The sequence below is a fragment of the Aplysia californica genome, unplaced genomic scaffold, assembly GCF_000002075.1.
Source record: "Aplysia californica isolate F4 #8 unplaced genomic scaffold, AplCal3.0 scaffold00479, whole genome shotgun sequence".
Classification (NCBI taxonomy): Eukaryota; Metazoa; Mollusca; class Gastropoda; order Aplysiida; family Aplysiidae; genus Aplysia; species Aplysia californica.
The window spans coordinates 125,254-141,048 of NW_004797749.1; the positions used below are offsets into that span (position 1 = coordinate 125,254).

Sequence of the window (15,795 nt, forward strand, 5' to 3'; positions counted from 1 at the left end):
ATAATAATAATAATAATAACAATAATAGATAGACAGATAGATAGTTGATAGACAGCATTTTGTTTAGCGCAAAATCCCGCTCAACAACAAGCTCTGTGTGCGTTACCATCTATATTATCACCCCATCAGACCTGTTGGCATTCTGAAACAATTTCAACGTCTTTGGAAGCATACAGTGCAGGCTGCCACTTTATTGGCGCTATAACACTAACATACTGACAATTTCTTTCGTTGTCTGTTGCCAGGTACTTATTATCACTTTTTAAAGGACACCCCGTCGGTTATGAGGCTCGAAAACCTTAACCCGCAACCTCACGATTACGAGCCCGATAGCCTAACCAATTGACTGTCGAAGCCAGAAAAAAATTAAAGCAAGAGCATAACTCTTCAGATGGCTATTGCCTTAGGTCTGAAGTATAGATCTAGGTCCAGAATATCAGTCGGGTATCCACGGCATAGCTCCTGGAAGTGGTTATTATGTTTTGCTGCATTCTTTCCACTTCTATTCCCCCAGACCACAAGATAAGATAAATCCAAATCCAAGATGGTGGACAACGTTCCCATAACAACAGGTTCTGACAACCCTAAGGGCATGGAATCTATGAGTGTGCAGAAAATTGACGGAGTTCCCTACCCTTGCTGTTTGGGCTCCGACAACATGGCCGACGTATTCTCCATTATCCGGAAGCTCAACCTCCGAGACGATGACGTCATCACAGTGGGTATGCCCAAAACGGGCAACCACTGGACATCCGAGGTGGTCAGTATGATATTACGACAAAATCTCGAGTTCAGTTCCACTCAGTTCATCTCTCATCTTCTGGACTTTGTCGGACCTAATGTGCAAACAAGCATTGACCAGATGACGTCACCTCGGAACCTCGCTCTGCACGCGCACATGGATAAACTTCCAGCCCAGGTGGTGGAGAAAAGGTTGAAGGTCATATATCTACTACGGAACCCGAAAGACGTGTGGGCCTCGGGGTATCAGATGTACTCTACACTCAGCTATCAGCCTCTGCAATATACGGGGACATGGTGAGTTCTATACATGATATCATGTGATCTATATATCATAATATAATGTAATACATATATAAAATAATATTAGACTATAATTACTCTGTCACATTTTTAAGTATACACTGTGTTAAAAAGAAAATAGCTAGTTTCACCATGAGTCGATATTCTTTAAAATTTCAGGAATATGCATTCAATAAATTCCTTTCGGTCCTTTCGGAGATAAAAGTTGATCTTAGAGGTCCTGCCTCTTAAATAACCTAATAGCTATACCATTTCACCATTGAAACATTTTTTTGGGAAATACGATTTGAAACAGATGTTCGCTGAAGCAAGAGACTAAATGATCACTCAGCAGACTCACCAACAAAGGATGGTAACACTTGCCCAGTTGATGGAACAAAAACCCCAAGCTGTGACTATAGAGAAAATGGCAGCAGTCTTCAGATCAATGCAAGCCTATTATGCCAGAGCGTTTTGTAGTGCAGGAATAAGTAAATAGAATTTAACATTGGTTTAACATTTCGTCCCGTTAGTTCTATATACACCGGCAGTTTATTGATTTTTATCATAACCATTCGTGTCTGTTTAAACATGTGTGTTTATTTTCGGGTTTTAAAGAAAATTAACAATTAGTTTCGTTTCACGTGGTATTTTTCTTGCGGCACCACACGGCTTACATCTAACCATTTCGTAGCAAACAGCCCAAACCCTTTTACTTCTTACCTTGATGCACTTCTTATACTTTAAGCCTCTTTTTTTCTCCAAGTATATTTTACATTTGAACTTGCTCTGAGGCATTTTAATTTGCTATGTGTTACATTTGAGATTTCTATGTTTGCATTTGAACTAGCTATTGTTGTATAAGGACTTTTTATGACGTCATTTGTATATTTGGATTAGCTAGGTGTAATTAAATTTGGTCTTTCTATTTCGGCCTTTGAATTTGTTGTGTGTATATTTGAACTGAAAAAACTATAAACAAAATTAATCATTGCCGTATCATAATTCTAAAAAAAAAACCCCACACAAAAAAACATGTAACACGCATGCAGTTACAAAACCACTCGCGCGTTCAGAAATCTGAAAAAGCTCACCAGCGACAGGTATATCACGTAATCAGTGTGTAAATTTTAAAGTAGTTGGTGGCATGGATTTTGTTTTATTGAGCTTCAAAATGTGTATACTTAAAAATGTGACAGAGTATAATATATTATATTTGTGAAAATTCGTCACTTTAGTCATCTAAAACTTCCGAACTATTTAACTTTCGAATTTGAAAAACGGTAGTTCGGAATCATTTAAAGGGTGCACAGCTATATTAAGGAGTCTGAAGTCACTGTAGTTTAATTATTAGCTTTTCATTAGTTTCGTTAAGATCTAATCGTGGGAAAGTCCGTCTTCTAAGATACCATTTTAAACAAGTGAGCCTTCCGTTCGCCCCTCTGTTGTTTCTGTCTGTCTGTCTTACTTTTTCTCAGCACTAAATGACCATTATTGTGTCGATGTGCTTCTCTTTACTCATACAATTAAAATGCAAGCAGTGCGCACTGTTTCCACAATGACTTGATGATCGATTCTTTTGAGTCCGGTCATGGAACGGGTACCCAGCTAGTAGTAGAAGAGGAAACGCTCGGGGAAACGTAGCTTTTTTTAAGAGCATCCGAGCAAAAGAATGAATGGAGAATCATGATCGCCGATGTCTGTCACAGATTTGGCACTTATATACAAACAACAATAACAGGAATGAATGCTATATCCTATCACAGGATTGCCAGAATTTTTTTTCACCAATAATCCAAACTGCTGGCAAAAATAAGCCAATTTAATTTTAAAAAATAAATAATCCAAACTGCTGGCAAAAATAAGCCAATTTAATTTTTTTTAAAATAAATCCAAACCCGGAAAATTAGCAAACTTACCCTAAACGAACAAGGAAATGTCCTCTTCGTCAGGTTCTTCATCAAAATTCTGGCAACCCTGCATCAAAGTGCCAGTTTTGAAGTAATCTACATACAGTGTCTATACTATGAAAGAGTTTTCCTTTAATTTTTTTTTCTTATTTTTTTTTTTCACTTACCAATTGAGACAGCTAGTGAAAAAATTTCCAAAAATCCAAACAAAAAATCATAATCCAAACGACTCGAAAATAATCCAAAAATGAACAGTTTTGATTAATCCAATCTGGAAACCCTGTATCGAGACTTGCTGTTTCCATGTTTATCATCAATGACAGGTACTTTTCACTATGTCAATAATATGTACATGTCGTATTTAATTTTTTTTAAAATCGAGAATACATATACATTGGTCCTCCGCAGGAATGACTACGTATCCATCAGACAACGCGGAGAGTTTCTATTCGATTCCTGGTTCAACAACGTGTTGGCCTGTGAACGCTTTATGGCAGACCACCCCGAGTGTCCTGTGTTTGTTAACAGTTTTGAGAGGATGAAGGAGGAACCAGCTGGTGAGGACCGGGAAAGGGAGGGGGGTTGATAGAAGGTGACAGAGGGGGAGGGGGGGGGAGAAGAGAGAGAGAAAGAGAGAGAGAGAGAGAGGGGGGGGAGGGAGAGAAAGAGAGAGAGAGAGAGAGAGAGAGAGAGAGAGAGAGAGAGAGAGGGGAAGGGAAGAGAGGGAGATGGGGTGGCGGAGACGTATGAGGAGAGAGAGAGTGAGAGAGAGAGAGTGTGTGTGTGTGAGAGAGAGAGAGAGAGAGAGAGAGAGAGAGAGAGAGAGAGAGAGAGAGAGAGAGAGAGAGAGAGAGAGAGAGTTACCATACCATACCATACCAAACCATACCATACGATACGATACCATACCATACCATACCACTCATCGCCGTTTCACACAAACATAGCGTGAAATTATTTGCCCAGTACAACATTACACTATACAATATCATAACTCACCAAAGTTATTTCAACTTCCCACCAATCCCCCACCCTCCTCGTCCAACTCTCTTTTCCTCCCTACACACTCCACCACCCCTGCCCCCACCCCTTCCGAACCAGCTATCGTAAGAGATCTGTGTGAATTCCTCGGACAACCCACCACTCTGTCTGAGAAGATCGCGGAGGTCACACAGTTCAAACACATGAAAGAGGCTCTGAACGACAGCAAGATGAATGATTTGACACAGGAACATTTTCAAAAAGGAAAGGTGAGCTGGTCGAGGATGGGTGGCCGGTAGGGAACTGCAGAATCCAGCGTGTCATTACATGTACTTTGTTTCACTTTCGGTTCTATTTAAGTATTTTGGAGTTCTGCGTTTTATCGGTGATTTAAGTTCAAGTATTGGTCGGACTCTTCGTCTTTACCCGCAAAGTATACTAGCGAGCAAAAGAAACGCAAAATCCTGTTTACCTTTGCAATGGTGATCATGTTCGTTTTCCATTTTTAACAAAGCGGGGTAATTTTTTCTGGCACTATGAAAGGATACGTGGGGCTTCACTGTGAATATTGGATTTTAGCGGAATACATTTTCAACTTCCGGTTAATGCATCAAAATGACCAGTAATGGGTTTGACTACCATTAGATCGGATAACCGCAGTGCATCTCCGTTACGAGGAAGCCACTAGGTTCTTGGTAAAACGTAGCGGCTTTGCTTCCACATCCAGTTCCTGTGTAATGGAATGTGTCGACTTTAATTATGTCCGTGATAAATATTTTAAATGTAAAGATATTAAGACCCTTTTTAACATCATAGAACCTAGAAGAATTTTAAGTTTTATAAAAGAAATTGGACTGTTTAATAAAATGTGAAAATATATAGTTGTCGTTGTCGGTGTATATATACATACGATGTATATATACATACAATGAAATTTGTATTGTATATACAAATGTAAATAAGCCTTTTCCATATATTTACAAAATTTTTTTTATAAATGTTTGTTCGTCTTTTTAGCATAATAGAAATAGTGTGGTCGTTTGCGGTTGCGAGCTCCGAAAGACTCTTTATTAAAACACGTCTGATTTTGTAGCGGTGAAACCTGATGGCGCTTAAATGACCAAAATTGTGTCGATAGTGCCGTAAAACATCTACCCAATCAAGTTCCTGTGTGGTTCTCGGCCTTGGTTTTCTCCCCTCGGTGCGAAGTTTAATTTCGTCCTAAAATGCATAATTGGGTTTAAATATGTGCCAAGGGCAGGGTGAGGCTGCAAAGTGGTGCCATAGGGTGGGAGGAAATCCTGTGTAACACGCACGGAAAGTGTGCGCACAAGAATTTTCTGGCTGGAACTGGAAGTTAAAATTTTGACTGTGTAGAGGGGCCTAAGAACTTCTGCTATGCAGCGGGCAGCATTGATACCTTGACCTCGACTTTGTCCTTGATTTTGGAAGATCATGGGTCCTATTTTGTCGAACGATCTTGGCGATGGTGTGCTATCAAGACTGGACCATAGTAAGGTCGAGCGCGTCAGTTGACTGTGTGTGTCGACTTCCGTGGGTACCCCTTATGAAATTTGATGTTCTTGTAGCTGTATGAAGTCGATTTGAACGGTACATCAGGACAATGTATTTATACATGTGCATCGGCCACTCTGGGTCGACCTGACCGTTTTCGGTCCGACGTAGAATTCGTGAGCTGAAAACAGGTTATGAGTTTGTGAATAATCGAGATGTGAACACCAAAATGATTGGCAACCACGGCTGACCATTCACCACCCTCCGATCGGCCTATTGCTCTTTTTTGCTGTATAGCCCTTAAACGGGAAATTGTCGTAGCAAATGCAGGCGAAACGATCGAACCAATTTTTTTTACCACGGCTTTTATAGCCAAACTCAGGAAAATACGTTCCACCCTTTTTTTATTCACTCATGAAGACCTTGTTTCGAAGGCGCCACGTGGCTTTTTTCCATGCTTCAATTAAGAGGCAATAACTCTAGTTGCCGATGATAAGCGAGACGGGCGACTTTTGGTTTCCAAAGAGGATATGACATACTATCAATGGTGTCAACTTTTGTCCTCTGCCATTGATTGTTATTCAGTTATGGCCAGAATAGTTTTTCGCGTTTCTTTTGCTCGTATATGATTTCTTTTGGTGCCTGAAAAAGTCTGTTTTATCGATATTATTGACGAATTTTCTTCCAAAGTCCAACCGTTCGTCTCCGTCGAGGGAGGTGGAAACAGGACAAAATAAGGGATAGCTGGGTCAGGGGGAAGTACAGTGTGACTTTATGTCAATGACTTTATGTCAATGACTTTATGTCTAGCCGTGAAGGTCGACCCGGCGCTCTGGTGAAACCGTGACTGGCCTAGCAAGCCGACGGCGGATAAATCATGCTTCGAGACAAACAAAGGAGAGCACACGGACTGATTCAAACAGAAAAGGACGAGGAAAAGTATACGGACAGCAAGGTAGAACAACGAATAAAACTGGCACTTGGAATGTCAGGGAACTTGGAGGCAAAGAACCAGAAATAGTGAATTTCATGGAAAGAAAGAAAATAGCAATCATGGAATTGTCAGACATAATTAAGAGAGGCAAACACAGCAAGCTGACTCATAAGGACTACCCCCTGATCTGGAGCGGAACACCTGAAAATGAGAGATTCAAACATGACGTAGTTTTCATCATACACCCAGCCAAAATGGATACAATCTATGAAACCAACCAGATCTCAGAGAGCATAGTGAGCATAAAACTCATAGAGGGTGGCAAAACAACAACGTACATCCAAACATACGCTCCTTGTAACGACAGCAATACAGAGGAAAATAGACAATCATATTTCCAAGACCTGAGTGACCACATTAAAACCATCAAGAACAAAGAATATATATTTATCTTGGGATATTTAAATGGCAGAGTTGGACAAAGGAGAACCCCATGGGAAGAGAACTTGGGACCCCAGAGTGATAAATATTCAGACTGCAACAGCAATGGAGAAATCATACTAAACCCATGCGCTGAACACGAACACATTTTCTCCCAACACAGACTAAGCCAAATCAAGACCTGGTACAGATGGAATGACCTGAACCATGCATCACAAATTGATTTCATCCTGATGAACAGAAAACAAAGATATACATCCAAAGATTCGAGCGCGGTTCCACTACATCGTCGCAAGGACCACAGACCTGGAACTCTTACTCTAATAACCAACAATGTAAAGCAAACAAAGAAGAAAAGGGGAAAAATCAAAACCAACCTAAGAAAATTGGAAGAACGAGACATCAAGAAGATAATCGAAGATGACATTACCAAGGAATACAATAAGCTGTCACCTGAGAGCAAAGACATAGAAGACGAATGGCAAACATAAAAACAATCCATGTAAAAAATACTGGAAAATAGTTGTAGCAACAAACGATTAGGTGGAAACAAAGGCAGAACAACATGCTGGTGGAATGACGAAATCAAAGAACCAATTACAATTTAAAAAAAACGATATTCAAGAAATGGAAGAAGTCAAAGACCAAAGAGGACTATATAGAATACAGGAAAGCGAGAAAAGATACCAAATAAATGATAAAAACCGCAAAACAAAATGCATGGAAAATATGTGGCAAGAAGCTGACCAAAATCTGCAAGGAAAACCCTAGAGAGTTTAATAAAAGCGTGAACAGCTTGCGGTTAAGGAAAGGCCCATACAACCCGACATGCATTATAAACGATAAAGAGGGTAATGCCGTTCTCAGCAAGCATGCCATTACGAAAAGATGGGAAAATTATTTCCTAGAACTACTCAGCCCCGACTATTTCCACAGACAACAAGAAGAGTTCCAACCATCATCATAATATGGAGAGCAAACAGAACCACCCATACTTCTCTGTGAAATCGAAAAGCACTCAAAACCAGCCCCAAGAACAAAGCCCAAGGACCAGATGACATCACAGTGGAAACCATACTTGTGGAAACACCGGTGTACAGTGGCTGAGGCGAATTTTCAATAGAGCCTGGGAGCGAAGGAAATGCTCAGAAATCTGGCAGAAAGCGACGTTGGTCCCATTACGGAAAACGAAAAGCAACAAACGCGACTGCACGACATACAGAGGCATCTTTTTATTAAGCCACGCAGGGAAAATGTACGCAAAGATATTAGAACAGCGGATAAGACCTACTGTAGAGAGAAATCTGAGCAAAGCTCAGTTTGGATTCCGAAAGGGAAGAGGATGCATGGATACTGTATTCGCATTACAACAGATATGCGAGAAAACAATCGAGCTTAACAAAGAATCCAACATCGTCTTTATAGACCAGGAGAAGGCTTTTGACAGAGTAAACCATGCAAAACTCTGGAAGACACTCGAAAAGTATGACGTCGGAGGACAAACGTTAGATAATTTCAGAGCTCTATATACCAACAGCAGAAGCTCAGTAAGAACAAAGAAAGGCAATACAGGCTGACTCAAAGTAAGATCTGGAGTACGACAAGGATGCGTTCTATCCCCCCTCCTGTTTATAATATATATGGACAAAATAACGCAAGACGCAAAGCAAAGCCCAAAAAGCCTAAATGAATTTCTATTCGCAGACGACCAATGCCTTATTCATCCAAACCAACAAAGCCTCCAAATCACATTACCGAGCTGAGCAACAGCTGTCAGAAATTTAACATGAAAATAGCACCTCAAAAACAGAAGTTATGAAAGTGAGCCGAAACCGTAGTCTCCTGAACATCCATGTCAATAGTAAACAACTGAAACAGGTGAAGGAGTTAAACTATCTTGGCAGCACTTTTTTCTGAAAACGGGTCCATAGACAGAGAAATAGAAATGTGAACTAAAAAAACAAACAAAAAACCCAACACTGTCACCTACCAGCTCGCACCCTTCCTATTTCACCGAAACGTCTCCATGGACTCAAAGAGACAGCTTGTCATCTCAATATTCATACCAACATTATTCTGCCTGTGCCAGGCCTGGATATTAAGTAAAACCCAAGAAAGCAAAATCACTGCATGCGAAATTAAATGTCTCCACAAAACCCATAACATCACAAGACGAAACAGACAGAGAAATGAAGAAGTAAGAGTAGCTATCGGCACTGAGTCTTGCTTGCCTTACATAGAAAGACAGAGAATAAAATTATGGTTTGGCCACCTGTTACGTATGTCACCTGGCCAGCCAGTCTCGAGAGCCTACAACACCAAGCACTCAGGCTATAAAGGAAGAGGAAGACCACGCAAAAGGTGGATTGAGGGTGTCACGGAAACCCTGAGAAAACATAATATAACAACTGAAAGAGCTGCGGAGCTGGCCTACCATAGAAAACTGCATCTTCTCTCGACGCTTAACGGCAACAGAGGATGAAACAGTTTAAAAAAAAAAAAAGTAAAAGTATCGACGAATTAGCCCGTACAATAGCCACATTTTGTCATTAAAGAACGAGAATGAAACTGGACATAAGAATAAGTATAATGAAAAAACCCTGCCGGAGCAACTACCAACAACCGACTTACGTTACTTATGATGAAAACTCAAAAGCACCCAAACTAACCAAACTAACAAACGTTGACAAAAAAAACGAAAAATCAACCGTGAAGCTGCATACATTGTATTTGACCTGGAACGCATCGAAAATTCCGGAAATACTTGGACATAATAAGCAGTAATATCAAAGCCAAACGAACGCCAAAAACAGTTCACATAACATGTAATTTCTAATTTGTTTGTTTGTTTGTTTCAGACTGGCATAATGAGGAAGGGCGAAGTGGGCGACTGGAAGAACTGGTTCACAGAAGACCAAAGCGAGGCTTTTGACCGCCTTTTCGAAGAGAAGATGGCGGATTCCAAACTGGCACAGATTGTGCGCCCATATATCATGTGACTGTGGTAAAAAAAATACATGGTACTTAATATACTAGATCTATATTCACATTTTTGTCCTATTTTGTGGTATTTCCTCTCCCCACTCAATGTGGTACTTTAGCTTTTAAAAACCCCAACTGAATTAGAGGAAGCACACCAATACAATAACAATCATTTATTACTTGGAAAAGGTTGGACAGACTGGAATGAAGGAGGGAAGGAAAAAAAAAGGAACTATAGATAGCACCCTTCAACCCACATGTTATCGTTTTGCCCCCAGCGTTAGATTCTGATATAGATGCGAAAAAGCGACCGGCAACGGGCAGAACTAAAAGCAATAGACAAATTCAGCAAATGCAAAACTTAACCAAGTACAAGAACGCCCCTTTGGGCCTGGGGGCATGAAACCAGATGGAACCACATGCAATATAAAATCTGTTCTACTGTGTGGAGATAATGGTGAAATAAAAGTTTAACATCCCCCCTCCTCCCCATACCCACCGTCACGTCGCTACCTCATAATTACAAAATTCTATCTGACAATTTTGGCCGTTTTGAGTTATTAGGACCATAAGGTCAGAAACCAAATGTTCTGTCTGTTCTATAAAGATTGTAAAATAATTCGGAGTCGATATCAAGATATTTACAGAATTACATTGTTCTATCTGAAAATCTTTTCAGAATTACAAAACTCTGTCTGCAACAAAGATGTTATAAATACAACTAGATCTAGAGGTTCCAGCTTTGACGTCACCCACGTACTTGTGAAAGTTGTAATTACTCTTTTTCTCACGCTTGTTTGCACATCCAATTACGGTACAATTTTGCACCATTGTTATTTCTGCACAATTCTAGACTGACTGTACCAAAGATACTCTACTACCAAGGACCTTACTGTAACCCCCTTGTCCACTACCAAGATATTGCACTTTCTCTTTGGGCTTTTGTCCCCGCCGTGGCGAGCCCCGCTTTTGCCGCATACGACGTGATGGGCTACGTCACTAGGCGACGCGAGTGTGTGTGTGTGTGTGCGTGTGTGTGTGTGTGTGTGTGTGTGTGTGTGTGTGTGTGTGTGTGTGTGTGTGTGTGTGTGTGTGTGTGTGTGTGTGTATGGTGACCACGAAAATTGCTGTGATTGTTTAAAGATAAAACAAATTAACAAAAGGAAAAAAAAAGGGGGGGGGGGGGGGAAGCTGTGAATGAGAATGAAAAAAACAACACTGAAAATCCACACACAAAAACGAGGACAATTATTTAAAGAATTTATGTGCCAAGTTAATCACTTACTTGAATGCTCAACTGGTGTTGAACATTCATCAGTTTACTGATCTCTGCGAGCTATTTCGGCGTAGACGATAAATGACACTTGCTCACTGTTACGTCAGTGCAAACATACTCGGCCTTGTTTGCAAACAAAATTCATCTGACTATGATTGACAGATCGACCAGGGTCATAACAATATATCATTTATATCAATAGTATAGGGTGTATTTCTGACAGTGCGTATTGACATGGGTAAGCTGATGGGAAAGAGCAGTGGAAACGATGAGAAAATGGACGGGAATGGGGCAGTGGGGTTGGTACCAGAAAAATAAAAATAGAATTGAGCTAGAAACTTATTTGCCCTGCTTAATTGGTGCTGGCCAGATGTTCACCAATCGAACTCATGTGGTTTGCTGTCTAGTCGTTTGATATCGCAGTGATGGTTAAAGTGTCGTAGTTAGTCTAGCATGTTCTCACTGGTCGACCTCATATTAATGACAGAATTACCGGAAAAAATATATTGACATACAGGATAACAAGCAATTTGCTTATCGTGCCAAGAGAGGCGTAGAGGGCGTCTTAAATAACATCTACAAACACATAGACACACCAAGAAATTATTACAGGATACTTTTGCTTATTTTCATCCTTTTTCAACACATTCCAACCTCACATTATGGTTTCTAAATAAATTAACTTGAACATAAACAAGAACATTATAGCTTGGATTCTAGAGGTCTTAACCAATCGACTTCAGTATGTAAAATTAAATGGTGTAAAATCCGACATGATATTCACGAACACCGGTGCACCCCAAGGTTGTGTAACCTCCCCTGTCTTGTTTACGCTCTACACCAATTGCTGTATTTTTAATAACAAAAACATCAAACTACATGTAATACAATTTGAGGATGATTCCACTCTACAAGGCCTTATAACAACACAGGAGAATGAATACAGGGACGCTGTAAATGTAATTTCAATTGGTGTGCTAACCACTTCCTTTTACTAAATGTAAAAAAGACAAAGGAATTAATAATAGACTTTAGAGTAAAAAAAGACAAAATGCAACCACTATATTAAAGATGAGGAGATGGAGGTGGTAAGTTCTTACAAGTATCTTGGAATAACAATCGATAACAACAAGCTTGACTGGCATCCCCACGCTGCTCTTGTGCATAAAAAAGTAAATCAAAGAATGTTCCTTTTAAGGAAATCAAAAAGTTTTCGTATTGATAACAAGATTATGTCCCTTTTATACCATTCTATGATTGAAAGTGTGCTATTATTTTGTATTTTTGCTGCTGGGCTGGGAATTGTAGGGTGAAAGATAAAGAAAAATTCTACAGAACCATTAGGAAAGCCAGCAAGATCTCTGGATATGATTTTACTAGAATTGATGAAATGTATAACACCATAAGTATAACAAAGATAATAAGCATCACACCCCCTTTCCACGTAAATTATAAGATCACGCAGCGTCAGATAATATGCACCTCTAAAAACAAAGAAAGAAAGATACTTGCGAGCAAAAGAAACGCGAAATCCTGTTTACCTTTGCAATGCTGATCATGTTCGTTTCCCTTTTTTTACAAAGCGGGGGAATTTAAACCCAGACTGTTTCCTGGCGTTATGAAAGGGCATCACTGTGAATATTACGTTTTAAGGGAATACATTTTCCACTTCCGGTTAATGATAAAAATGCTCATCAATGGTTATGGCCACTATTAGATCGGATAACCGCAGTACATCTCCGGAACAAGGAATCCACAGGTTATTGGTAAATCGTAGCGGGATCTGCCTCCAAATCTCCAGGACGACCACATTGACATACAGTTGCTACGTGGTTCTCGGCCTTGGTTGTCTCCCCTCGGTGCGTTTTTAAATTTCGTCCCAAAAATGTTTAATTGGGTCTAGATCAGTGCTAAGGGCAGGGTGAGACTGTCAACTGAGGACATGGTGTTGGAGGAAATCCTGTGTAATACGGGAAGAGTGCGCGTAAGCATTACCTTGCTGGAATCGGAAGTTGAAATGTTGTCTGTGTAGAGGGGCCTAAGAACTTGTGCTATGCAACTAGGAGCATTGATTCCTTGACCTCGACCTTGGCTTAGATTTTAGAGGATCATTGGTCCTACTTTGTGGTTCCACATGATTCCACCCCAGATCCTGACGCGATGTCCTCCCCAGTGATTCCTCTTTATGACCCAGCTGTCACTATAACGTTCGCCTCCCTCTTGATAAACTCTGAGACCCCTGTTTGTTGTGTCTAGGGAGAACAGGCATTTGGCCGAAAATGAGAACCGAAGACCAGTCTCTCAGACATCTGTTGACATGGTGCTGGACTCAGTTGAGACGCTCTTGGCAATGGTATGCGGTCAAGACTGGACCATGGGGAGGTCGACGGCGTCTATTTGTAAGGCCTACCTGACGCAATCGTCGGTTCACTTTGTGCCGACTTCTGGCTCTTCAGTGTGTACTCTCTATCAAACCTGACGTTCTTGTAGCTTTCTGAAGTCGATTTGAACGATGCTTCCGGACAAAGTGTCTGTATGCACGTGCACGGTCACTCTGAGTGGACCTGACCTTTTTCGATCTGCCGCAGAATTCTTGAGCTGAAAACCGGCCATCAGTCTGTGGATAGTCGAGATGTGCACATCAAAATGATTGGCGTCCTCAACTGGCCTTTCTACACCCTCCAAACAGCTTATTGCTCTTTCTCGCTGTATAGCCCTTAAACGTGGCACTGTCTTTGCAAAAGCAGGCGAAACGGCCCGAACTGATTTTTTTACCCCGACTTTCACAGCCGAGCTCAGGTGAATACTTTTCACACTTTTTTCCACTCATTTAGACCGTGTTTTCGAAGGCACCACGAGGCTTTTTCCAAGCTTCAAATAACTCTTGTTTCCAGTGACAAGCAAGACAGGCGACTTTTCATTTCCAAAGAGCATAATACCAATGGTGTAAATTTCAGTCTTCTACCATTGATGGACATTTAGTTATGGCCAAAATAGTCTTTTGCGTTTCTTTTGCTCGCTAGTATAATATATAACTCTAAAAGGCCTTGTAATTTAATTCCTGATTGTGGTCGAATGATGTATCTGATGTGATATATATATACATTTTTTCAGCTCTACTTCTCTTTTTATATTGCATTTTAATGAGAATATTATATGTAATTTAAATTTCTATGTATACCTGCATGTGATTTTACGGTCCTGTACAGCCAAGAAAAATGTCCCTCTGGGATAATAAAGTCTTATCTTATCTTATCTGAGTTAATTGGAGCTTCTAAAGAAAATGTTTAATCTTAGTTGAATTGTAGTCAAGCACTGCATGTTGTTCATACTTCTGATCTGTGGTGGATTTACACCTCTCATAGTATTTTTGTCTTCCTAAAGTTTGATTCAATACATCTTCAGAGAAAATGTTACTGAATGTTAACAGATTTGACTAACATTTAGAAGCAATAAATACATTTCATGACAAAAAAGCTTTTCTTTTTTAGTTTGTGTCCTATCATGCCCAATACTACATGTACTGCAAGAGCTGATTTCGTTGATTGTTTTGCTTGATAGAATTTACGGCAATCCCTCGCAAAACAATGAGGCAATCTTTCTTACAGACATTGATTGAATAAAACTATACATAGATTGTAAAAAGCAACTATAATCGATCCCAAATCGCTTTAGGATTAATTGTACCCCCCCCCTCCCCAACCCTCTCGCCTGAAATCATTTTGAAACTTTCCACGTTTACTAAGAAGAATGCAAGATGTGGAGCAGCATAATATTCCTCGAGCTGGCAGTGCTCAGTCACTTGCCTTTTGATAATATCGTAAATAGTTTGTTTTAGATTTAGTAAGAGTTTTAGTGCACTTACAACACATATAGACAATGGAAGTGTCGAAGATTAGAGGTGTTACTTACTACTATAGAGTAACGTACGGGAAAAAGAAGTGGGGGGAGAAAAGGACAATCGGAAGTTTGATAGGAAAGATATAGCAAACCACACAAGAGCTCCCGCCAGCCAACCACATCATTCCTTGGCTGTTGTTGGGTACTCCTTGGGTGGGGTTAGAGTGTGATGGTAGAATACATTATGAAAAGAATTGTGGCAGAATACCTATTTTGTTTAGGTTTTTAACATGCTGTCGATGGGTTTTGAACCTGGGCGATGCATGTCCCAGTCGATAGCTTCAAGAAACTCACCACTGAATAAACCTAAAAGACAGTTGATTACATGGAAAGAAAAGAAAGACGATATAGATGTTAACGATAACTTATAGGATCAACGAAAAATAAGAAAAGACAATACCAAAGTACACACAAATTAACGGTTTTGGCACCAACGATTACTATACTTCTATACTATCCTACACTCCTGCAATCCTTCCCATACCCCTACCCTTATCCCTAACCCTAACCCTAACCCTAACCCTAACCCTAACCCTAACCCTAAACCCACATAAAGTTACTACATTTATTCTGCCGTGATCTCACAAAACGCATTTTTCTCAAAATCAAGGTTTCGAGATAATCGCGATTGAGTGTTTTTTGCTAATTAAACAAACAAATAACAATGTTGTTTTTGTTTGACTATCCCACATAAAAATATTTATCATTTACCATGACTGTACCAAATTTGATTGAATTTGAGCTAAAGACAAACAAACAAACAAGAAGAATGCGTTTTATCAGATCTTCCCTGTAGAAATGCGTTTTATTTTCAACGCATTAATCCCAGAATG

General features: G+C 40.0%; 1 protein-coding gene across 1 annotated transcript; it reads left to right on the forward strand.

Annotated features, from left to right (window-relative positions):
- Positions 1-449: 449 nt before the first annotated feature.
- On the forward strand, positions 450-9,908 carry LOC101850195 (sulfotransferase family cytosolic 1B member 1). The gene is made up of 4 exons (XM_005105592.3): positions 450-1,038; positions 3,342-3,490; positions 4,035-4,183; positions 9,663-9,908. Exons 1-4 carry the CDS (start codon positions 545-547, stop codon positions 9,801-9,803), a joined length of 933 nt encoding a protein of 310 aa, XP_005105649.1. The 5' UTR covers positions 450-544; the 3' UTR covers positions 9,804-9,908.
- Positions 9,909-15,795: the final 5,887 nt, after the last annotated feature.